At 36.5% G+C, this 27,155-nt stretch overlaps 1 protein-coding gene across 1 annotated transcript in view; it reads left to right on the top strand.

Annotated features, from left to right (window-relative positions):
* LOC104405058 (protein piccolo-like) overlaps positions 1–27,155 on the top strand; it is a 189,128-nt gene that overhangs the window by 30,221 nt on the left and 131,752 nt on the right. The window contains 3 exon segments of the mRNA XM_010013653.1: positions 12,883–15,091; positions 20,227–20,375; positions 26,979–27,060. Of these exon segments, the coding sequence (XP_010011955.1) occupies positions 12,883–15,091; positions 20,227–20,375; positions 26,979–27,060 (2,440 nt within the window).

Raw genomic sequence — 27,155 nt, 5'->3', positions numbered from 1 at the left:
TGCTGAAATACAAGCAGCTGGTCTGTAAGCATTACAAGGTCTGTACTACTTACAGCAAGGTTCTTTTGTTTATGGACTTATCAAATATCTGTGAATATAAACACTGCCATCTGAAAATGAAGTAAAAACCATTTGATTTCCTGACTTGATGACTAAAATAAAATAACAGCAATCTTCATCATAGGAAATGACTTGATGATCTCTATCCTTGTCTGTCCAAGGCTCTAAAATCAGTGCATAACTGATGCTAAACAATAACCTTTTGTCAGTCTTGGCTCAGAGACAAATAAACTAATGGCTATTAAGCTTGAGACCCTTTAAGCTTTAACTTTGATGCAAAATATTTCAGCTAAGTGATGTTGCTTTGCTTAAATAATATGTTTATATTAAACCGTAATATCAAGTAAATAAATAAATAAAAAAAGCATTTGCAAAATATGAAATAGTAATACTTTTATTAAGTTTTTCATTTAGATCTAGGTGCTCTTAAAAGCTAATAATATTAGAACCTTCACAAAACCAGATTTATCTAAACACAAGAAAAACTGAAACAAAAGCTCTTTACCTATTGATTTTATATAGTTGAAGTAACGACCGAAACTATTCTTCTACACCCAATACTATTTAACACCCAGCTATTTAGTGTTTCAGGTAGGCATTCCTCACCTCTAGAGTACTATTAAACTTACCATTATGGTCTGTTACTGAATGGTGACTTTCAGAAATCAGCTACTTAAAGTCTGTGCTTCTGGTCTTTCCATCCTTTGTTTCAATGTTTTCGAAAAGCCAAGGCCTCTTTCCAGGATGGTTCTTACCTTGGGGAAATTGGGCTGCATCCCCATCTGAATGTTATAAACCTAGCTAAAGTTCTTTCTTATTTGTGACATGCAGTGATAATGCAATGAAGGTTTAGAAGAATCCTTTTCATGTTCAGCCATTTTTTCCTGGTTTACAACTAAGGAGTGACTAATAGGTGTTCTTCTCTTGTTTATCCTCATACTGTTCTTGTTTTGTGCAATACTGTTTTCTTAAACCTTTGTGTGCAGGAGATTCGTAGCACAACATTTTTTTCTGACATCCTCACCTGCTAAAACCCATTTGTCACTTCTGCCTTTTTCAGTCTTTGGCCCGCATATCTTTGACAAATCACACTAACACCCCACAGGTCTGCTTTCAACCCACAAATACTGACATTTCTTATGTGTAAGAAGATGTATCCATACACTGCACCTTAGGCTGCAATAAGCCATAGTGAACATCAGACTATTTGAGACTTCAGAACAATCATTTGACTTTCCATAATTATATGTCAACCCAAAAAACATTGAATGGCATGACTGCAAAGCCAGATATTTTGTGAAGTTAAAATGCGGATTCAGAAGCCATTCAGTTTGGACTAATTTTTTAGACCTTACTCTCCCACTTGTCTAGAATGTGCATTTGAATGATTATACACATTTCAGGGTTTTATTAATTTTTAATTTGTAAACTCTGTGCTTATTCTGTAAAAGCAACTTCAGACTCATTACTGTCACTAAAAATATTAAAACAGTGAGAACAACACACAAAAACAATAGAGAAGGAACCACCTAAATGTGTATTCATCTTGTAAACATCTTTTACTGTTTATTTCCTGTTTCTATAGTAAAACTCACTTTGCACTGCATGTTTGGGGTAATTGGTATAGTCCATATGTATTATTCAAGTAAAGCTACTTTTTATTTAGATTTATTTTTACCTATGGCAGTGGTAGACTAAGAATGGTTTGGAACAAGACTAATTAGGGGCTCTGAAAATGTGTGTGTGGAACAATCTTCTTCCTTTTGTATCTGCAGTGAAAGTATATCCTAGATTCCAGGTCAATTATGAGAATTTTCATAATGTGGTGCTTTGAAACATCACAGTCAGTTTAAGTTCTGTTTTTGCTTTTTTTTTTTAAATATATACTAATAGGTTTGGAAAATGCAAGTGACACGTCTTTCACATTAACTTCGGAGGTTTTTTTCTGCTGCCTTTTCTTTATTTTTAACTTCATTAGTGTTTAAAAGTAAGCTTGCCAAATTTCTATCTTCCTGTCCTTCTTGTCACAGTTAAGCAGAAATGGAAAGAGGAAGGTCATGATTCTAAAACAGTGTAATTGCTATTAAAATAGTAGGAAGAAAATTCATTAAAGGTTACTTCTTTCTTCTTCCTCAACTCTGTACAGTTGGATTAAATATCACATAGCCTGCAAGGCTGTCATATGATTGAAACTATCCAGGAGTAGAACACTCTGAATTCCTCTTCTGAAAATGAATCTTGGTTTCAGTGTTGTATAAATTGCTAGTTAATAATTGCTAAAACAATAAGGTATAAAAATTATATCCATTTATACTTAGAAAAAATGGAGGCTGTTCTAAATATCAGGACTTTCTCAAAGTTTTATTCACAGTTGAGATAATCAAGACCGAGTTGTGTGTCTTGACTGGTTTTCTTTTGTGAAGAGCTAGTGCTGATATCCAGCCTGCTTTTAAGTACTCTCTAATGATGAGACATTGCCACTTACCTTTCCCAGCTCCATTTAGTAAATCTCGTGTAATATACAAGAAAAACAGAAAACAAAAAGAAGGAGGCTGGGGTAGATAAACTTTGAATAAATGGTTTCATGCCTTCTAAGAGACCTTTTTTGTTTGGGAAAAAAAATTAGTATAAATTTAAACAAACAACACAATGAAAGCTATTTTTCTTCCATGAGAAGATGTTCTGTTTTGTACCAGTACAGCATGTTTATTCAAATATTAATGCCTTCTTTGAAAGCATTGGGGTTGGGTGGGTGGAGAGGTTGATTTGGCTTTGTTTAGCTTGCATCACTTGGAAATGGGTTTATATCAAACTGGAAATTGCCATTCTTATATGAGAATAAGAATAGGAATATGGAGTTTTATGTGGTCTGGCTAGTACACTCTCTCGCTGTAGCAAAAGTATAATGGAAAATCTGGACATACTGTGAGTGGTTTTCACACTTCGTAGGTTTAGCCATCTGTGGCAGACCATCTATTCGGGTGTTTGTTGTCAAGTTCAGTTACATTGCTTTAAAAACGGGAGAGGATTGGGTTGGCTGGAAGCGTCTGGAGAGACTGAGATTGCTCCTGTCCTGGGAGCAACTGAGGGTATTTTAGGGGGAGTTCTCCTGCTTCAGAAAAGGAGAGGTGGAGGGACAGGGGAAATAATAGAAGTTTCAGGCAGAAGGAAGTTTTAGGGAGACACTGAGAAGCTGCAGAAAAGAGAGAGGAATGGACTCAGAACCTGAACTGATGGAGAAAGCAACTTGTCCAGCTGATGCAGAGAGGATGATGCAGAATGTGCTGCAGACCAGAAGGCTGGTGAGTTGTTGGAATGGAGTGAAGCCTGGAAGCCAGGTGTTAGTAACCAGAGAGAGTTTCACAAACCTTTTGTTTCTCTTCTGCCTTTTCTTCCTTTTCTATTCTAATAGTGTGTAATGCTGTAATTTTGACAACTATGTAGCCACCATGAAGCACTATTAGTCATTACAGAACTTGAAAACCTGACAAAACTATACACAGTACCAAAGCAGAGTAAGAAGTATGTTTTTCTACAATAGAATGTGTTGCATCGGTAAAATTAAAGGTTCTTTTGGAAAGAGGAGGAAGGATATTTGGTGCAGACTGTTCTGCAGGTGCACAACAGTATGGATGAAGTCAGGGCTGAGCAGAAGCCGTGCTTAGGCTAAAAAGGAGGTATAGGTGTGTATAGAAAGGCCTGAATTAAGCAAGTAGGCACCTGGTGAGTTTGTCTAATCCATGCCTTACAGCAGGAGTTACATGGCCATTGTTCCCCAGCACAAACCACATTTTAGAGAAAGCGATTAATCTAAGGCTCTACTTGCTCTGCCACCTTTAATCTTAAACCAGGGGAGCAAAGCATCATGAGTGCAGAATAAAATAAATACTGCCTGAATGATCAAACTGAGCCAAACCTGAAGCCTTTGATTGCTGAGGAGAGGTGTCATTTCTGGAGAACTGCAGAGGTGGTGATTCCTGCACAAAGGATTAAAACTCTGCTACAGAACAGATCCTGCATGAGGACCCAGAAGCAGGAATTCAAACTGCTGCAGCTGCTAGGGGTGGGACTGACCTCTGTCTTGAGACATTTACAGGTGACATCTGTGTTACATGTGGCTGTTTCTACAGTCAGTAAGAGAAACGGGTGTGATTACGGAGTGAGCTGAAGAAAAATGACACTTGCCTTCAGTTTGGTAGTCTGGAGGACTAGCTCAGATTAGCTCTGTACATCATGTCTGCGCTTGGGCAGATGAATCCTCACTTTTGCGAATAAACAAGGGCTGTGGCACAGCATGTGGAGTGTCGTCAGCTACCATTCTTTGGAGGAAGTCAGTAGTGAAGGAGAGGCAGAAAAAGCCAAGATTTTCTCACACTTTTTTTGTTTGTTTGTTTTTTTCCTGTAAAACAAGATTAATATTTCCTTGGTTTCAGAGATAGAGAGGGTTTTGGTGTTGGGTTTTTTTTTCTCTTTTTATTGTAGCTAAAAGTTTGCAAAGTAGTCTGATATCAGTTGGAAACAGATGGTGTTAATTCAGCATATGCATATCCTACTGATAAGTATAAACTGTTCTGAATTTTTCTCACCAGTATTTTCTGGCCAGGATTCTCAGTTAGATTGCAAAGGAAGAGAATTTAAAGTAGTTCTCATTGACTGGGAAAAGACTTTATAATCCAGTAAAGTTTTTCATAGATGAGATATAAATTTCAAATAGATTTTATTATTCTGACTGAGGGGAATGACATATAATGATTTGTATGTTACCTTATGAGAAACAGTATATTATTAATTACTATGCGTGAATGAGCCCATGATGAGGATGTGTATTATGTGTTATAAAGATTTACCCTAAGGACTTTGTAATTCCAAAGTGAAGATGACTGATGTCTTTTTCTATGGCCACAAACAGCTTCATGATCAGCTAATCTTGAAGCTATCAATACTTTGGCAAAATACCCTTTAATATAGCTGTTTTGAATTACTAATGGCAGAATCGCATTGCCTCTGTATCAGAACATATTACTGAGGCACAGTCCAGTGTCATTAGTTAGTTAATCCAAAACCAGGCATTGTGGGCAGACAATATTTGTATTTTAACCTAGCACAGGCATCAAATGGTCCATCTGCTTCATGGAACTTTTGATAACTGAGAAGTTATCAAAAGGTAAGTTTGAGAAGTTCTGAGTATCCACAATTCTGTATTTACGTAAAATGTCTCTTTTAGACTGTCAGTGGAACAGTATGGGGAGTGGGGAAGAAGAAGTAATGAGTGATTAAGAAGCATTAATTATGTTACAGTGTGGTATGCTATGTTGTAGTACAGTACAGTCACCATGAATCAACAGACTTTGTCTTTATCTTGTTAAGCACCTACCTCATAGCAATTCTAGCTTTGCCATTAGTGTTTCTTCAGATAGTGAATCTTTCTCTTGTCCATCTTACTGTTATGCAGTATGTAGTTCCATGCACCTTATCATCTGGTTTGTCATTTATTTCATAATCTTGTGGGTTGTCAAAGCAGAAAATATTTCAGAATACTCTTCTTCAGAAACTTTCATGAGTCATAAGGAAGATACCATCTAGATAAATCCATTTGTTTGGATCCTTTTGTCTTTTAAACAAAAATAGGACTACCTTCTTAAAATTTGCCAGCAGGAAAAGCTTCTAATTCACAGACAAAGGTATTTATTCTGAATTCCATATCAGATTCAGGTTTCTGTACTGGACTAGGGCTATAGTACTGTAGTACTATACTGCGCTTGGTACTAAACCCACAGTATTTTAGCAGTGATAGAATACTATTTTCTTTCTGTGAACTCCCTTGATAGTTTTTAATATAGAGATATATAAACGAAATACTTAAGAATTGTGAACATATTTTAGTACAAAGCATACAAAGACAAACATTTAGTAAGCATTAGTAGATATTGCCTAACAGCAGCTATATATTTGCTGCAGTGTTTTCAAGACATTTGCAACAAGGTATGAAATCTGTGTTTGTCATTCAAAGAAGAAATTCTGACCATGATGTTCTTCTGGTTTGAGGACAGCAGTTTTCTGTTCTCCTCTCCTTTCCATTTTCCCCTTCCTTTTTTTTTCCGTATTATTCCTTTTTTTTCTTTTTTTTCAGATATTGAATAGTGGGAAAAATATTGAGCCAATTTTGTACAAAGATGTCAATGCAGAAGCAGTGCTCAACTCTGACAATTTATCTCTTTCTGTTAGCCCATCATCTGAATCAATCTGCCAGAGATTTTTCCCCATAGTAGAGCAGCTGAGATACATGTGATTCTATAGATGTTTAATATTAATTGGACAGCAAATCTCTTGGATAAACTTGTATGCCACAACACTTTAAAAAGACAAGTAATATGATTACAAATAAAAATAGCAAAGAATAGCAGAGGCAAATGAAGAATAAGAAAGAAAATAATTGTTTCCTGATGAATTTTGAAGATAATATTACTGTACGTGTTAACCAGAAATGTCTTCCTTTTGTATAAGACTTAAGCTATGGAAGGAAAAAAAAGAACAAACAGTAGTGAATTGTACTGAGGGAAATTGGTAGAGACTGCTGTGTCTTCAGTGAGCAGAAAAGGAAAACAGTATAGAATTTTTTTGTAGATATAAGATGAGGAAATGAAAACATAAGCTTGTGAATAATATGGATGTTGTCTAAAATCAGAGAAATGCACATATATGGAGTGTTGTTCCAAGTTACATTATTTAAAGTCAAAGTTTCAAAGCAGTGGATTTCGTTCTTCTCATAAACTGATTTTCCACTGATGTATTTTGCTGATTTAAGCTACTATTCCTAATCTTTATCAATATAAATTGAGGAGGGAAATGCCCCATTGCCCTTACAGGCAAAAGTTGTCATTCCTGTTCCAATTAAATTGCAAATTGGTTAGTCTGTGTAAAACAGCCTCTTCTATGCAAACGACTGAGAACTATTATGCCTACTCTCATAAAGTAGATGAAACATAGGTTTAGATTCCTTTGAAAATCACTGTGTAAAGTCCACATCTGTCTGCACTTCGCATATAAAATTTCCATTGAATTTCTCCTTTCTCCTCTCGAGATCAAAAGAAGCATATGGCCTTTTATGTGTTTAACTGAGGAAAGAAGTTATCTCTTGTCACGTCAGCTGGTAAGAAGAGCACTGTGCTGTTCCCCTTGCATTTGAAGTGAAAATGGCAATTTCAAACAATTTCACAGAGAAAATAAAAGGAGTAAGAGGATGGAAACACAGAAGTGCTCAACTGAGGAATGAGTGACTGACAGAAATGAAAGTAAAAAAAATCTGGAAAATTATTAGTTTTGGAATATACCATTTCTAAAAATTTTGTATCGGTTTAAACAGAACGGAAATTTACCTCCAAAGGAGTGAGAAAAAAAAGAAAAAAAAAATAAAAGAAAAAAATCAGGCTGACTGGCATCTCAGGGCTACTGTGTAATGATTTAGAAACTAGTTTTCTGCCTGACTGCCTAGTCCCTAGAGCAAAATTCTTGCAGAAAAGAAAAAGACAAGAGTTACATTAAAGGAAAGCTCTAGTATATTACTCATAAAGCAGGGTATTTCCCTCCCATAAACAAGGCCAAATTCAGCTCATCAAATTAATCTTCCACTCCCCTTGCCAGCAGTGGCACACAAGCCAAGGCAGTACAGGTTGGTTGATAGGGTTTTGCTGATGGTTAGAATTTGTTCAGAACATGTATTATTCCATTCTCAGCACTGCTGAGGAGACTAGCTTTTATAAATACACGTTTTACTATACGTTCCTTATCATGCACAATTCATCTGCTTCCCTTTACCTTTTGAGTTAAGAGGTGGATTCCCACACTGTTGTTCTTCGTGCCATTAAAGTGACCCTATGTCAGCCAGTGGAGAGAAGTTCTTCAATTATCTTGCTTTAATGTTTGTTACTACAAGGTTTAACAAAGCAGGTCTCGTTTAATCAGTAGTTACCACATAACAGATATTAAGTCCAGAATGGTCCACAGGACAAGCTTTGCACAGGACAAGCTACAAAACATTGTCCAATATCTCTGCATCCTGCAAGAAGATGCAGTTAAGGATCCCATCCTTACAATGAAGTAGTCTAATATTAGTGTGTTATGTTAATATCTTTTTGGAATTAGGTTTCATTTAGAAGCAATTTTAAGCATACTGTTATATTACCAGAAGGTTCTTTATGAATGGTAACTGATTTTCTTAGATTCTTTGAAGTAAATTAAATGTTTAATATAATGAATTGCCAAAATTTCTAGGTGCTCTTACTGGTGTATTTCTAATGATGAAGAGCACATACCGTTAATACCAAGTAACACATACCAAACCTTAGTAAGCCAAATGGTTTCATTACAATTGCAATTTTTACTGTGCATTTTGTGGTTTGGAAGGGTGCATCTGGGGAGTTTTTTTGATATGTGAAAAATCCCAGGTGTGAGAGCTGGAACACAGAGAGCTGCAGCACAGACTTCACCTTCCACGCCATTGCTGCCTTAGTACCTGCATTGGTCCCTACATAAAGTGACCTGTTTTCTGAATGGGAGAGTAATTTTAGTCCCTTCACTGCTTGACATCTTTTCTATATGTAAATTTATTGCCAGTAATTTAATTTAACACATCAGCGTACAACTCTCAAGCTGATGTTAGTCATGAGTTTGCTGACCAAGCATATTGAATGCATAGTCCTTGCTTGAAGACAAAAAATTTTATTTCCACTGGTTCTGGTACAGGGTACAGCCAACTTTCTGCTGACATTTCAGGTCTGTTGCAAGTCAACACCAGATGCTTCAGGAAACCTCACCCCAGTAAGGTTTTGTTTGTCTAGAGCGTAGAACAGGCTTTCCACCATGCTGTTGCATCTTCAGGGGATTGTCGCAGAGTATTGCCTTCAGCTACAACCCACTTTACCTTTGCTTTTTCATGGCATCACAATCTGTACGTAGTCTGACATCACTGTGTCTATTACATAGATAGTCAGGTGGTGGCAAATGCTAATAAGAATGCTGTCATTACAATTGTAATTGGTTTGTGCATATGCATATGTGTCTACATAATTGTATACATTTTTTCAGGTTTTGCCCCTACTTATTCCAAAAAATATGTACAGGTCTATTTTGTCAGCTCTAAAGAGGTCAGAAGAAGAAGTTTAAGTTTGTTTGTGTTGGGATCACAGAAAATGCTGAAAGAAAAATGCTACTAAAATCCAAAATATGCAAGAAGTATGAGTTGTACACCCAGTTCTGAGCAAATGAAGCTAATATCCAAGCATGACAAGATAGCGAGAGAGGAGGATGCAAGAACAACATCATATCATATTAAAACAAATGCATCTGAGGAGAAAGGTTGAGTAACTAGAATCAAACACAGTTTAGAGGTAGAAATTAATCACAAATCTCCTGAGCCATTTAGTCCTCCGAAGTAAGCTATCTTCTTAAAACAGGTAAAAGCAGTGGATTGTATGAGTATTTCCTAGTGCTTGACTGATTCTTGTAGTGGGTCAGAGTCTTACTGGTCTTGTGAGCAATGCCATCAAATTGGAAGAGACAAAAGTAAGTAGGAAAAAAATATTTTCACAAGGATCCTCAAGGAATAGGATGGTCATCTCAATTATTCCAGTCAACACACGGTTTAACAGGGTTCATAAGCCTTTGTCCAGATGACTTATAAAAAATTAAAACTGAGGAGATAATGCACATCAAGACTAATATGTACTGGCAAGGCAGAAAAGGAAGTTTTTCATGCAACCTTCAGCTCAATATTTTGAGTTCCTCACTGTGACATTATCTTGTCATTGAACTGCTAGACTGAGGAGTGCATTTTTCTCCTCTTTATTATCAAAAGATTGTTTTTCTTCCTTGGTTCTTTAATCTGCACTATTGGGGAGAACATATCTGTAGCTTTATCTCCAGCACAAGCTTTGGACTTATTTCAGTAAAGTCAGCTTTGCCTCAGGGGCAGATCTGATTGCCATTATGTCCATCCTGAAAGGATGTCCCAGACTAGTGTGAAATTCTCACTGTATACAAGGGTCAGAAATAAAGTAATATTTATAAGGTGGCCATGGTGAAACAAGAAGCAGAAAAATTTACTTCTTGAGATTTACAGTCAGCATTTAGTGTTGATCATTTGCTAAACACAGAATGATTTTGGCAAATTAGCGAGGGTGAAGGCTAGAAGCAAATGGGTAAGAATGAAGAAGATGGAAAATGTGATAAAATAGGGTAGAAAACCTTATGGCTTATTCAGTCAGAGAGCTTGCTAAGGTCATCTGCCTGACATACAACCTAAACTTTGACCAGTAATTGAAAAATCTAAGAATGCCTACCTGTATTTGATAGATTTCTTTGGCTCCAGGTAGTCTCATGAAGATTTCTGCCCCAGCTTTCCTTTGGATACTTTAAACCTAAAATGAGTGTAACATTATAAATGTGTTACAGGGGCCAAAAATGCTGGGTTAAGGCTAGGCAGCACAATTACTCCTTTCCACTCCCAATTCTTTGTGATAAAGAGATTAGAATTTGGTGAAGATCACCCCTAGCTTGTCTTTTTTCCCTGCTAATTAACAAATGCAATGAAATGCAAACCCTAAATTTAACAACTATTCTGATGTTACCTGTCAAAATACTGCAATTGCACTTCCCTTCAAGCTACTAAAGCATTTCCCAGGTAACGTGCTAATATGACTGGTGCTGAGAATATCCATGAAAAAGAAAAAAACCTACGTATTTTATCATAGTACTAAAATACATTTTTTTTTAGTCCAATATAAAATCAAGTAAAAATAATCAAGACTTGACTTTTGTAAGAATAGCAGCTGAGAACTAGAAGTTATCAATACTTTTTCAAAAGCAAGTGGTACATCTTCCTGTACTATCTATTAGTCTGAGTTTCTTTATATGTAGACAAAGATATAAACCCAAGATTTTTGTTTTGTTTCATTTTGATTTTTTATAAAATGTATTCTAAGCTGATTCTGGGATTTATTCATCAGCAACTTAACTGTCATCTGAAAATAATAATTCCGTATGTATTATAGACCTTTTAATGAGTGTGTTATTAATAGCTCTTCCCCAATACCAGTGACCATCTGTGACTGCTTCACCATCTGTGATTGCTCTTTCAGCTTGGGAGGGGGAAATAGCAGTGGTATTGCACGGAATTTACAATATAAATTATTAGCCAACCAGACCTACTGTAGATGATTAATTTGTCTTTGATTATAAGTACACACTGAGCAGGAGAAAATTAGTTTCTTTGATTTGTTGGCACAACATGGGTTTGGGAAATGGCCACAGGAAGCTGAAAATGAAATTAAATTGCATTTATTGAAATCTGAAACATGCAAAAGTTGATGGAATTTAGATGAAGAGGATGAAAAGAGCTTAAATGACACTTGAAAAGGTAGTGAATGTTTCTTTAAAGATCTATGACAAATGATGTGTTGATTATTGTGATTTGCTAAGGTTAGGCAACAGAGGAGCAGCAAAACAGGGTTGTCAACACTTTCTAAAATCTTTTACCATTTGTTGACAACATATTAGAATAAACAGAAAAATAGTGATTTATAAACTCCTAATTAAAATTAATCTTGTTAACTTTTTATCTGAGTGAAGTAGCATTTATTTCAGAAGAAATCAAATGTTTAATTAATAACAGTTAATGCTTGCTGAAGTGCCATCCTTGTCTGCAGAGGCAGAAGACTTAAGTTGGTTAATATTCTTTTTACTTTGCTTATTAAACTGTACTAAAGTGTTTCCATCTTTTGCTGTTAACACAGCTGCATTCTCTGATGGCTGAGGTGATGATTTTTAGTGTGTGTGTATAGGTCAGTCTCTTTTCCTTTGCTAAGGCAAAATTGGTAGGAAACAGTTGCAATGCCTCCTTTCCTAGTTGATGGAGAGAGATAAGCACTTTCAAAAAATGACTCATGAGCCTAAGGTAAATACTTCCCCTAGATCAGGATGAATCACACTTCCACCATTAACTGTGGGGAAGTCTGGACATCTGGACTGAACTAGGTTCCTATATTTTCATGCTACTTAACTTCTTTTTTAAAGTTTTAAACTGTAGCATTGGAACTGGAACAAATTTCAGTTAAGAAAGTCTTCAGTGAACTGAAGAAAGTGCATACCACTTTTGTAAAGCCCAAGAATCTTCCCTGAAAACGTCTCTTATCAGCACAGGTGAGGCAAAATTTACAACATTGACCCAGAACTACCTGTTGTACCAAATGTGTTGGCACCAGAAAGTCTTCCTTTGGTGTCTGGATTTCAGTACAAGTTGTAGCTGCTTAGTATGCACTCAGTGTCTGGCGCAGAGACTTCTATTTGATTGTATAGATTGTACACATATTTATATATGAATATGTATATATGTACACTTATGTATTTATTTTTCTATCAAATGTTATATAAAAGGAAGATGCATAGGCCTATATTTATTCCCCTCCTGCACTCACACATACTGTATATGTTCTTGTATAAGCATATGAAAATAAAAAGCTTTTTAATCGCAGTCAATTCAGGTTCAGGAATATAAAGTAAACTTTTCAATCTTAGGCTAAACAAAGCCTTAGTGTGTGACACTGTTATTTTGTTAGATTGACTGTCTTCCTGATCTTTAGCAGGTTGATGGCAATTTTTTCATGCCATTTTCTGCTGCTTATTCACAGATGCCACAAGCTTTCCTCTCCATTACAGAAAGTGTGTGGTTAAGATATAAAGCCATACCATGAAAAAAAAACTAAATCACTCCTTAATTTGCCATCAAGCCTCCAGAATAGTGACTCAGTCTTGTTTGTTTTGTTGCAGACAAAAGGTTCTTCAAGCATAACTCCATCCGGCACTCAAAAGAAGGTGAAGAGGACTCTGCCCAACCCACCTCCAGAGGAAGCAACAGCAGGAACTCAGTCACCATATACTTCTGTGGGATCAGTTTCACGGAGAAGGATTTGTAGGACCAACACTATGGCCAGAGCCAAAATTCTTCAGGATATAGACAGGGAATTGGATCTGGTTGAACGTGAATCAGCCAAGCTTAGGAAAAAGCAAGCAGAGCTAGATGAGGAGGAAAAAGAAATAGATGCCAAGCTGAGATACTTGGAAATGGGTATTAATAGGAGAAAAGAAGCCTTACTAAAAGAAAGGGAAAAGAGAGAGCGTGCCTATCTCCAAGGAGTAGCAGAAGAACGTGATTATATGTCAGACAGTGAAGTTAATAATACTAGATCAACCAGAATAGAAACTCAGCATGGCTTGGAAAGACCACGTACTGCACCCCAGACAGAATTTAACCAGTTTATGCCACCACAAACCCAGCCAGAAACACAGTTTGCCCCTGCTACAAGCCCATATGCTCAATATCAGTATTCATCTCCTGCCCTGCCAACTCAAGCACCAACTCAGTTCACACAGCAATCACATTACCAACAACAGCAGCCTTTGTATCACCAGCAGGTTTCACCCTATCAGACCCAGACAGCTTTCCAAACAGGAGCTACTATGTCCTATACTCCACAGGCTCAACCTCCACCATCGCAACAGCCGTCATATCAACTCCCATCACAGATGATGGTGATACAACCAAAGCCAAGACAAACTACATTGTATTTGGAGCCTAAGATAACAACAAACTATGATGTAATTCGAAATCAGCCTCTCATGATAGCACCAGTTTCAACTGACAATAATTATGCAGTTTCCCAGCTGGGCAGTAAATACTCTACTTTGGACTTAAGGATAGGGCTAGATGAGAGAAACAGCATAGCAAGCAGCCCTATATCAAGCATATCTGCAGATTCGTTCTATGCAGATATAGACCACCACCATACACCCCGAAATTATGTGCTCATTGATGATATAGGAGAACTTACTAAAGGAACAGGAGCACTTGGTTCCAGTTTTAGCCTCCATGAGAAAGATCTGACCAAAACAGATCGACTGCTTCGCACAACTGAGGCCAGGAGAGCACAAGAAGTGTCAGACTTCCTAGCACCGCTGCAGACTTCTTCTAGGTTACATTCCTATGTTAAAGCTGATGAAGATCCAATGGAGGACCCTTATGAGCTCAAACTTCTGAAACACCAGATAAAACAAGAGTTCCGTAGAGGTGCAGAAAGTCTTGATCATCTGGCTGGCCTGTCACAGTATTACCATGCAGAGGGCAGCTACAGGCATTTTCCAAAATCTGAGAAATACAGCATAGGGAGGCTTACTCTTGAGAAACAGGCAGCTAAGCAGCTCCCAGCAGCCCTCCTTTACCAGAAGCAGTCAAAACACAAGAAAGCTTTGATAGACCCCAAACTAACAAAGTTTTCACCTATCCAAGAAAGCAGAGACCTTGAGCCTGACTATTCAAGCTATATGACTTCTAGCACTTCAACACTTGGGGGAATTACTACTAGGGCAAGGCTTCTTCAGGATGATATCACTTTTGGCCTTAGAAAAAACATCACTGACCAACAGAAATACATGGGGCCAGCACTGACTTCATCCATTGGAGCAGGCCTTGGGACTGCGCTAGGTCCAACAATGAGATCCACATTACAAGATGATTCAGACAAGTCTTATAGCAGTGGCAGTAGATCTAGGCCCTCATCTAGACCTTCCTCAGTGTATGGGCTTGATTTGTCATTGAAAAGGGATTCTTCCAGTTCTTCTTTAAGACTGAAAGCCCAAGAAGCTGAACCCTTAGATGTTTCCTTTAGCCATGCTGCACCTTCTGGAAGAACTAAACCCACCAGTCTACCTATTAGCCAAAGCAGGGGAAGGATCCCTATAGTAGCACAGAACTCAGAGGAAGAGAGCCCACTAAGTCCTGTTGGCCAGCCAATGGGAATGGCAAGAGCAGCAGCTGGACCCTTGCCACCAATTTCTGCAGATACCAGGGACCAGTTTGGATCGAGCCATTCATTACCTGAGGTCCAGCAACATATGAGGGAGGAGTCACGGACTCGAGGCTATGATCGAGACATAGCCTTCATCATGGATGACTTCCAGCATGCAATGTCAGACAGTGAAGGTAAACTAGGCCTCAGACTGGTATCTTACTATCATAACGCAAATCCTCATTTCTATGCATGTGTCTGATTTTTGTTATACTTAAAAGGCTCATTCTTTTTTCTGTTCCTTGGTGCATCTTCTGTGTATCTCTATTTTTGGGGTTTGATTTGTCTTGTTTAATTTGATATTTTTTATTTTACCCTTACATCAGTTTCTGGGTGTTGTTAAGCTACTCTAGCATGCTTACTATATTGTTGTTGATTTGCTTTCTCTTTGGTTTGCTTGTGGATTTTCCTTTTCACTTGTTGATGTCTACTTTTCTAAGGATGTTGTGTGGAAATTTCCATGTACAATACAGACCCTACCATCAGTCTTTCTGTGGAGCCTTTTCCAGTGACTGTGGATCATTGAACTTATTTGCAATAGTTTTTGTTGGGATTTGGAAATAATCTCCCAAATCTCTAAAAAACTCTGGAAATTTTATTTGCATGAAATTTCATAATAGAATTCAAGAACTGATAATTCCATCTCCCGATGCACCATGTTAGATGTGCGTTTATATAGAAATAGTATGTTCATTAAGTACATATTGTATGTTAGAACCATATAGAGCTTAATGTGATACCAAAATAACATTTTACGTATGGTTTGTTGGAAGCATCCAGTCACGTGAACTTCTGTGCATTCAGAATTGTGATGATGTAAGATAACTTGTCCTTTGGATGGTGCAAGACAATCTCATCCTTCAAGAAACTTACATAAAGTATTTTACGTCCAATGATGGATTATGCAGCATAGCTGGTTTTATATGCACCCCATAGAACATGTCTGCCAAATAAGCACAAGAGTTTATCTCACTTAGGTTCACGAAAGGAACCTTTCTGATGTATTATAAATGGTGCAATTAAAAATGTTTCTTCTGAATAAGTATAGCAGAATGTTAAATCTGATGTTGAGTACTAAATAACTGCAAGTTATGTATCAGTTTTGTTTGAATCAGTTCAGACTTAATATATTCTAAATTGTTTAAAAATCATAAAGACAGTTTGAAAGAAAATGAAATTAAGATGTTCAAAATTGTATGCGCTCCCTTAACTTTTTCTTATGTGTATTACTGCACAATAAAAGAGACTTTGCATGCGCTATATTGTCTGTAAATGGCAATGATTGTCTCAAAAGACACATTTGCATGATTATGAAGTAGTATGGTTTATTTTTCAGGTTTATATTAACCTCCATGTTCATTATTGCATTATTGCTGAATCTTTCATAAGCATTATATAACTGAATATATTTGCCTTCCTTGATACTACAATATATTGAAGAGTTTTGTTCTCTTAAGTTTCCTTTCTTATTTCTTAGATATTTACAACCCCACCATGAAGTCTGTATTTCAGGGAGGGTGCAGGATCAACAGCTTTTTATCAGAAGCTTGTGTTTTCACTGTTCTTAAATTCTTAGCACACAGAGTCCTATAATTAAATCTGAAGGCAGTTGAGAGGAACCCCATAAGTTGCAGTTCATACCCTTTTTAAATAAGTAGGTGTTACCTTGCCTCAACTTGACTTGTCATCCTAGGGTCACATTGTGAGACACAGGATTTTTCCTCCTAAAAACTAAGGACAACTAAACTGCACCAAAAAATGCCTATTTGGTGCTATTGTACCACAGATAAACAGAGCATGGCAAATTCTATTTCTGTACTACAGTGCATTATGTTTGTTATATATTTGTACAAGGAATACACATTACATTTTAGGTTGAACACGTTTTAGTTTTAAATTAGTCTCTGATTAGTTACTCTCTTTTAGAAGTATCCTAATTGAATTTACATGTTCATTATTAGAATGAACGTCCCTGAACACCAGGGCTTCCACTTTTAGCAATATTTTTCCACTTTTTATGAGGCTTTTGTTAGTTTACAAATATTTTATTTTTGCACCATTTTATGTAAAGTCTTGGGAAATCAAAACACGTCATGACATTATTTCCAAATATGCTGTATAATAGCAAGTAACTTGAATTGAAAAACATTAATATAATTTGGATGTAAGATAAAAAAGTGTTCCAAAGAAACTATTACAGTTCTTCAGAAAGTTATGACCTTCTTTTATCTGGGCAGTACTTTGCTCTTAGTGTCCTGACAGTGGACATGGTGTTGGTGAGATTTCATTAAAAAGAAATCAGTCTTAAGCACTATCTTAGGAAAACTCTTCTTGTGCTAAAGCTTGAATTTTCATCTTTAGAGACTTCTAAAAATTAATGTAAGCCAAGGTATTAAGTTTAAATTGTTTTTTTTCAGTTCAAATTGAGAGATATGCTTGACTGTCTGTTCATTTTTTTTTAATAGTAACTTTTCTTAATAAATACCAGAATGGAAACAGGACATTGAGGACAAACCTTCTGTTTTTCACTAGGTACACTTACATATCACAACAAATCTTAAAACCATGCTTCAGCACCTAAGTAGTACCTACAACAGTATTCCAAACTTCAACAGGTTTAAAAAATAGCTTTAGTGTCAAAAGAGCGTAAGATCCAGAGCTTCCTGTTGAAAAGAATTAGTGTTTTGAGCTTTTGAAACACCTGCTATTTTCTCAGGGTTCCTAATATCATGAAAGCTCTAATCCAGCAAACAGTTCTTTATTAACCCCGCAGATGCCTCAGTTTCCACAAAACATTTATTAATACTGTATTGAATAATAATTTTCAAGGATGCTGAAGCTAGTACTTAATTTTATGAATCTAAGTAGTCTCTGCTGGTTAGCTGGTTAGAAAATATAAAATGTCCCCTTTTTCACCTAGAGGGTGTTTTTTTCTTTAAATGCTAAATTATCAATTCTACTTCAACAATTCTTCTAAATTTAGAAGTTTAAAATTGAGATATGAAGACATCAACACATCAACACAGTTGACTCCTTGTTATTTTTCATCTGTGGGATTTAGAGTGATTACTATTATTTCTCTGATCAAGTTTCTTGGACTTCGCAGCCTGGAGTTCAATCTCACCTTGTTAAATTGTGTGTGGTTAACAGCAGGGGACACTATTGACTCCAGCAGGAGTTTTTTACAGGTGGAACCATCTGGCTGCATATTGTTAGTCTCAGAAAAAAGGATGTATCTTCCAAGACTGTCAGTGATTCATCTTGGCTGTTCTCCGGTTTCCAGCTGAAACAAATCCTAACTAATCAAGCTAAAACCAATTCTGTGTGCATGTATATGTGAGTGTGGTGTGTGTCTATATGCACAAACATACATAACTTTTAAAGTTTCATATGAAATGTGCACATTCGTCATAGTTTGATAAAGAAGTAGGCTGGTCTGAACTGCAGGAAGGGATTCTACATGTGCTAGCTTTTCAAAAGAAGAAATCCAGTAAAAGTTACTTCAACTGAACCAGGAGGAAAATGACAGCTCAGCTAATGACACAGATTGTGATAGCCAGCTTTAGTATCTGGGATCAGAAAAATGCGTTAGGTTCTTTTTGTGTGCCTCAGTAAGAAGTTATGTCAGAATGAGTTATGAACCAGCCTGCTACTTGCAGGCACTAGTCAACTGGCATAAATGTGTAAAGCATAAAAGATTTGCGTATTAAATCATAATGGTGTATTGAGATCAATTAATAACTAGCCAGACAAGCATCAGCCTTTAATGACATTTCTATTTAATTCATGTATGCTGACCTAAGTAATACTTTCAAACCATTTTGTATTACATGGAATTTATGCACAGTAAGGAAGGAAGAGACTGCATAATATCTGAAACAAGATTAAGAATTGTCCAAAGGCCTAATATAATACAGAATGTTGTTTTAACCACATGCAAAAGTATAATTTTTTAAAAATCATGCATATATATTAGTTTTCTTTTGGGAGAAATTCAATAAAATAGTAATGAGAAACCACAACTTTTTATTTCTCTCCCATTAAACTTTTTTCTAATTATTTGTTAAACCATCTAGATTATGTTTACTTTAACAACTAAATAGAGAAGATTATGCACACCACTATTTTTCATTTTAAATTCTCTTCTATGTCATGGAATAATTGTGTTCACTCTTGTTACTATAGCAACAACTGACCTTATTTAAGGTTTGCAATTTTTGGTGGTTTTGATGAAACAAATACTGTCTTTCTCTGAATTCCAAATTTATCTTGCTTATTAAAGCATAAAATTCAAACTTACATCACAGTCTAATTGAGTGCACATTGTTTTGGTTGTCACTGATGGCCAACATAGATAAAAATCTGTATGTTGTATAGTGGAAATATTATTAAACATGTAGGAGCTGATTCTGATCCCAGTGGAGTTAAACCTGTCAATTGGCCCAATCAATAGTCAGTAGGCATGAATAAGTGTGTTCATAAAACAGATTTCAATGAAATGGTATTATGATCCCAATAGTGTGTCTAACACATTAGATTTTATACCGGTTTAAAACTGTTCCAAATACAAGAACATTAGTTTTACAGAATCATTGCAGAAAGAATAATCTGGCTAACCTTCCGTGCATAAACGTTCATACTGCAATATCGGGGGATGGAATTCAAAATAAGAACACTTGCAATATTTCTGCCTAGAATTGCAAAGAGTATAGATGGCTTCATATCTTCTTTGATTTGGGATGATACTGATTTTATAAAGGAGTCTCAGTTTTTCTTATAAGTAGTTCTAGATTTTTTTTCAAAACTATTTTGAACGATATTCAGCTCAGAAGTTTGGAAATTAACGGAGATTGGGTTTGAGGGCTGTTTTCTGGGTTTTGTGGTTTTTTGGCCTGGTTTGATTTTTTTTCCCCTTAGCCTACTCCAAAGAAACTAATTTGACTAATTTCTTTCATCAAACATTTTAGACGTGTGTGAAATCTGCAGTCTGTTTATGAGCTGCCAGAAGGGAGGAAAAAGCTATAGCACTGAGCAGTGGGTTTCTTCTGGTATTTAATGCCAATTTTGACATGAACAGAATCTTCTCACTTTGCTGTATCACTTACAGCTAAATTATGCCTGAGTTCAATGTCTCAAGTCTCGCCTGTAACTTTGCTTTAGCTGCATGGCCGATTGGTAACCACTATGCATGTTTGCTATGCACAACTCACATTATTGCCCTTTGCCCACCACTGGATCAGAACATTTGACCTGTCCTTGGTTTTCAAAGCCTATCATCTCCGTCGTGAAGAAACAGATTGGTTTGACAAGCCTAGGGAGTCTCGTTTGGAGAATGGACATCCCCTTGACAGAAGGCTGCCAGAGAAGTTGTCCCACTCTCGACCACCAAGTCAACACCAAGATCAAATAAGCTGTCAAGTAAGCCGTGCCTTTACTTTTATAAATGTTTGACAATTTAATCATACTGTACAAGTGCAGGGAGTACACGTTTAATCAAATTCCATCTGCATTCAACTGAAGTGCTGTTGAACCTGTATTTGTCATCACTACTTGATTATGAAATTAGAGTAATATTTGTCAGTATAAATTTTGAAAGTTGTCTTTTGATTTTTGAAACATATCTGAAAGCACTTAATCTGCTAACCAGAACTATCTGTACATTTGGTACTCCTATTTTAAAAAAGCCCAGCAGTCCCATTTACCTTATCAGCTTTATCCCATCAAATTCAAACACTTCTTTTAGTAGTTTAAGGAAAAGAGTTGCTTTACCTTGTTAACAGTTGTTCCCACTTTCAGTTGACCAGTATAATCGTAACATTCTGTGATCAATTACTGAATAAATCAGCAAGAAGATTTTATCAATCTAATAACTAGAATGTTTCATTTATTACAGTGAGAACTAAAAATACCATATTCTGTTTTTCAAGCTTGCTGACTTTGAAGTCTAGGTCACTTTAGTATACCATGACATATCCTCTTTGTATTAATGAAGCTTATATATTTCAAATCTTTAAGGTCTTCACTTGATTCTTGCAGTTATCATTTTATACTCTATTTTCCGTGAAATGCAATGCATGCAAGAGAAGGTATTGCATAGCCCTTTTGTGGTAGTTAATAGCTTATATTGCTCATGTTAATTCCTCAGATAACATAGAAACAGGAATATCCTGTTGGCATGCAACCTTCAAAACCTTTTTTGCTGGTGAGGATTTTTAATGATATTTGGCAATAGAATGTAGGTTTTATGAAGTAAGGATGTGGATTTTATGAAGTAAACATTTAAATATCTTTCAATACAAGATGTCATTTGTTCTTATTTTTACTGTTTTTTCCTATCTCTAGTTTAGCATATATTGAGATATAGCCCAGGCTGCACTGGGCCTATCTATTTCTTGTTGAGAAAGAGGGGTTTACAAGTTTTACAAGTATCTATTCAGATAACTCACTCTATAAAACAACTTTATTGCAGGATAAAGGATATTTTAGAGTCTTCACAGCTTTTAATATCACTGTCAATAGATAAAATCTGTCTATCTGAGCATTTAAATCCTCATGAGAAACATACATCTCATGTTCTGAGCATCCACTATTGTATTTGACCACTACAGCATCATGAGGTAAAATTAAAAATTTCCCTTGAAAATCAGTTTTTTTCCAAAATGGTTACTGTTATCCTGAGCTCTGTGATATGGAGGTGGTTGGTAAAATGTATTTAGCTTTCACAACTTCAGAGCATTCCTCCTGGGAAACAGTAACTGATTCTTTGTGGTACTGTGTAAAGCCTCTGCAGAAGAAAAGTGTTGTGGAAGGAGAAGCTTTACAACAGTTCCATCCTCATTCGTTTCCATCTAGGTTAGCTACTGTCATTTACCCACTGGTACAAAAGAGTATCAGCATGTCTGCAGAAGGGAGAAATGACAGGTCTCACCAATTTTGCATCATCTGCTTTGTCAAAATGTTACTCAGAGCATGTGTATGTTAAATACCTTCAGTAAACAGTATGTTGAGATAAACTAAAAAAAAACAAAACCAAAACTCAACTATTTTCAGATGCATCCAGAAATTGAATTACTGTGAGAAAAGATAAAAAGGGTCAGAGCTGTTTAAGAAAGTTTCATTAGCTCCACACTGAATTCTGAAAGTAAACCACTTAGCAATAGAAGCACATAAACTGGTATTAACATCTCTATTTTTCTACCATTCATGTATTTTAAAGCTCTCAAGAAAAATAAACCATTTTCAGGCCACTGAGTGTGCTGAGGTAAACAAACTCTCTGTAGAGGCTTTTTCAGCCCTGTCTCTTCTGTAACATAAAAGTTACTGAATTCATTGCCCCATGCTGTCTGTCTCCTGCCTGTATCTCAGTTCTGCACAGAGAGCTGTTGTGTCCAGGCGTAATATAATGGCTGGATTCTTCATCCAGACCATCTGAACAGGTCCACCTTCTCCCACAGCTTTCTCTGAAATCAGTTAGGAGGACAGTTTCCTAGTTAGCATAATAATTAAGCCATTGCAGCTTCTTTAATATCCCATTCTGAGCACAAACCAGCCACAAAAGGAGCTATTCGCATCAGTAACACTAATCTGCTTCTAATGTATTAGTCCATGTTTCCAAACACATTTATTGGCTGTAATATTTGCCATTTGTATTTTCTCCTTTATAAAAAATGTGAATATTTTACTAACCCCATTCCAGAAGGTTTTGTTTTACTTGTGTGAAATATCAATTTCCTTACTACGTGAAATGAGAACTGCTTATCTCAGAGAGCTTGTGCAATTAAAGGTAATAAATACAGCTCAACGCTGTACTTTTGAAGCAAGAGTGCAATGGAATGACAATCCTGAACTTTCAGGTTTCCATGGATTTTATATAACCTAGGGGATTAAGTGCATACACTGTATTATTAATATTAAAATATATTTGTTTCTATAGCAACTTCTGTGGAGCTACACAGTATTCTCAAATCCCATTAAATTGCAGTACAGTTTAGCATCTTAATAGCTGTTTCCCAATATAGTGATTCTGAACTGCCTGCCTAAGGAGAGTAAACATGGCTTAAATTTAATCAATACATAATCTATTGCAAATTTCTGGCTGACTCCCTTTGACCTCAACAGTTTGCTTAGTCACTGCCAGTTGACCAGCAACTTCTTTAAATCTCCAAACAGCAAGGCTTTTTTTGTTACTATTTTCTGTGAAAATCATTTGTACATCCTGAACTAAACTGGCTGTTTCTAACAGGTTGGAAGGAGCAGTAAGAGGAGGTGCTAGGGCAGTAAGAGATCACTACAAGGAGATGGACAGTGAGAATATATTGACAACAGATAAGTAGCTTCACAGTGAGGGGGTTTAAATACAGAACTTCCAGTGATCATAGGTGGATCTTTTTTATAAATAATAAAATCATAGCCTCATCATAATACGAGCGTATTGTCAACAGTTCGCTTTGGCAACAGTTTTCTAATCACAAAAAGAAAGCAAGGGCTCTAGAGATGCAACCTTTTGAATGTTAATCTGCCATTTCTAAAGGCCTTCAAAAAAATAAATGCTTGCCTTAGTTCATGGGTCTGTACCATTCCCTTGACATTTAAGCCATGCCTTTCAAGGGGCACCTGAATATGAGAGATTATGAAAAATGGGTCATGAGGTGAACAGAGGGACTAAAGTGAGAAAATACTGTTTGTGACGGAGATCCAGAAGGCTATGTGCAAAATTTTGTTCCACATTTTTCAAGTCCATCCTGCTTAGCTTTGACTGCTTTCCAACTAGCAAGGAGATTTCATTCTAATTTGTAGTATACTGGTTTTTCTGTCTGAAGCTTGGAGGAAGAATGCATTTTCTAATTCAGATTCTCTGGAAATATGATGAGAAATAGGACATTGCCAAATCTAGTGTAAAGTGTTTGTTAAGCTTTTCTTTAATACTTTTGCAGAATATCAAAATCATCAGGGATCTATCAGGAGAGAGAACTTTCCACCTTTAGAATTCCTAGACAACTTGACATTCGTGCTCTGCACAGAGGAGATGCAGTGATCCAAAGGGGGCAGGATTACCTTAGCTATGGAAATTCTTGGTGCCCTCTGCCACAGGTCTTGTACTGTCATGCAAGTACCTGTGATATTCAGAAATTAAATAGATAATGTGTAACCCATCATCTTGACATCCACCATCTTGTTCCTGGATACCTAACTCAGGTAAATTTTCCCTTGAAGACTGTATTTCCTAAAGGATTACAACAAGGATTAGCTGCTGAGAGTCACCTTATCAGGCCCTGTATAAGATATTGATGGACGAGGAGGTACAGCACTATTTAAGAGCAGAAATTACTGTGGCTTTGATGATCCGATCCAAAGACCAGTTAATATGTTAAAGCTGTTACTATGGACTTTGCCCAGAATACACTTTATGCATTTTATTTATTAAATAGAGCAGTAAAGAAATTTATTATTCTTAATTGTCCTCTTTACCTTATAAAGTTCCCTTATCGGGGGCTTCCATAGAGTTTCTTTATCAGACAAAACATGTAAAGACTACATAGGGAAAATAGAGTGTATATTTAAACTGGTTTTCTGTAACAGTGTTAGAAAACCTCAGCACACTTATTTGACATTCATTCCAACTTTTGGAGGTGCTTTGGTCTGACTCATAACATAAAACACATGACCAGAGCTTTAATTCCTGGAGGAAAAGCTTTATACTCATTTAACCCACTGGGATGAAACCCCCAAAGGCCTGCTGAGTAACCAGCTGAATAGTCAGATAGAAGGGCATCCTGGTATATATCCAGGTGAATTCAGCTTTAGTGAAAGGTAGAAGATGTGAACAATTGGAAACACAAAATATTTTGTATTCTAAAGGTTTTCAAATCTACTACTAAATCATCCAGAAAAAAATTCAACTGTTCTTGTTTGCATTATCTGTTTACAGCAACCATGTTTTTTCCTATTTATTCTGCCACTTTTAGACACATAACATTCTGAAAGTAAATGCCTAATGCCATGTTCAGTTTAAGTACTGATTCCTGCGAACAATAAAAAATAATGTGCTACCCTGAATACTAATAAACTTTAATGCTTTTATTCATACCTGTACTAATCACCAGGATTTAGACTAATCATGAAATTTTGGAAGTGAAAGTAATGAGGAAGTAATAGACTAAAGTAGGAGACTGTCTATATTTTCTGAAATATTTATCAGCAATCGTGTCCAATATAGCATTGAATATTCTTGGATTATTATTTATTCAAAAACAGATCTTGCTAAAAAGGGGTAAGATACAGCAATTAAAAAAAAAAAAGTGAATTGAAGTTTATGAGCTGCAGTGTTCTTCAGTTACATTGATTTGCTCCCACCAAAATAGACCCGAGCTAAGGATCTGTTCAAATGCATTCATGCACTTCTCTTCAATTAATTATTTTGTATTTCTTTTTATTTAATTAAAAATAAAATTAGATTCATTCTTCCAGGTATTTTACAATTGTATGTAAGCTACATGTGACAAATGCATTATTTTTACTGTTAAATTACACTTGCTGAGTTTCTGATAATGTCATTAGAAACAACAGTGTCCCTATGCAATGTCCCTATGCATTAATAAGCACAGAATTTTCATGGCACTTTATACACTTCTGGCAATATTAGACCCTATGTTCTGGCAAAATTCCTTGATAAGGCCTGAAGTCTGCCTCATCTCATGTTCTGATTTATTCTGGAGTACTTGTCCACTATCAGATCCATGATCTCTTTAATGTCTAAGATTAATTACAGTCAATACTGCTCTCAGTGTGTTACAGGAGGATTTCAGCCTTCTAGATGCAATGTCATCCATTGAATAAGAAAATGAGTTACGACAATAGCTGTATAAACTCTTCTGCTCGCTGTGGGATTAAGCTAAGCAAGTCCCTTGACTTCCCTGCTTCCCCTCCCATCACTTCTGTGTGCTATCCACTAACATCATAAACTCTCCAGGGCAGAAATTGGGTTTGAAGTGCTTAGTTCAGGAGGAGCTTAATCTAAGTGCTACTTAAATATAAATAATGGTAATAAACTCCTGGCAGCAGGCTGCTGATTGACAGCTGTATTACCATACTGATTAATACTGTCCCACTAGCTCCTTGAATCTGGTCCCCCCAGGTCCCATCCTGTTGACACTCATGAAGCTCTCTTCACCTGGCCTGATTGCACTACTCAGGCTTAACACCAATATGGCAGAGGCAGAGAGAGGATGGGTTCTGTTTTGTTTCCAGAAGACCACAACCGCAGGCACAGAGAGTGTGGTAGCTGTTTGCCTTTCTGCAAAGGCCGGTGGTGGTTGTCCCTGGCAGGTGGGTTAGTCCCTGCCACATGGCCCCTCCTTTGCCCATATTGTGGGACCAGTGGGATCATCCCAGCTGATCTGGCTCTTGGATCCTGGAAACCTGGCTCTTCAGTGCGTGTTGTGGAGATGTGTTGCTTTCCAATCCAGTGCTCTGGCACTTTCCAGTATCAGCCCAAGTAAATGTTGCACATTTTTGTGTATAATGTAGTCCTAAAAGATTTAGGTTGGGTCTTTCAAAAAGTTTTTGAAATTTGATAACAAGAGGTACATTGGAATATGTGGGTTTGCTGAAACTAAAGCAGTAACTTGTGGCTGTTTATACATTCAACTGCCATTTCGTTTAGGTTTGTATGAACAGGATTTTGTAAATTATGTTTAATCTCATTCTTCTCTTGAACATAGCTTGGGCAAAGGATTAATGTTAAGAGGAGCTACAGAAGACAGTGACAACCTTCTAGTCATTTGGAAGTAAAAATCAGAACTAAAGCCATATTCAAAATGAAGCAAACATTCATTACCCTGCAGAAGGATTTTGCAGTCTGACAAGTGTCCTGAAACTTGGGGGAGTGTTTGAATTGTGAAGTTGTGATATTTCCCTGGATGAAATAAGTTTGTTTACTTGTTTCTGTTTCAACTGTCTAAAATTATTGATACAATTGATGTTGGTTTATCTTTTTGTGACATGCACATTTGTATTCCTCAGATAAATGGGAAACCCCTGCAGTACATTTTCCCTCATGCAAGGCTCAAACTACTGAGAGACCCAAAGGATCACACAGTTTCAGGTAAAAAACCCTCTACGAGACATAATAATCGATTTGATTAGCATGAATCATGCAAAAGATTTGCAGTATTAAAAATAGTTCCTGTGTAATATCTG

The sequence above is a fragment of the Nestor notabilis genome, unplaced genomic scaffold (genome assembly GCF_000696875.1).
Source record: "Nestor notabilis isolate BGI_N333 unplaced genomic scaffold, ASM69687v1 scaffold474, whole genome shotgun sequence".
Taxonomy (NCBI): Eukaryota; Metazoa; Chordata; class Aves; order Psittaciformes; family Psittacidae; genus Nestor; species Nestor notabilis.
The sequence above is the reverse complement of the archived record's forward strand: the minus strand, read 5'-3'. Positions and strand labels throughout refer to the sequence as shown.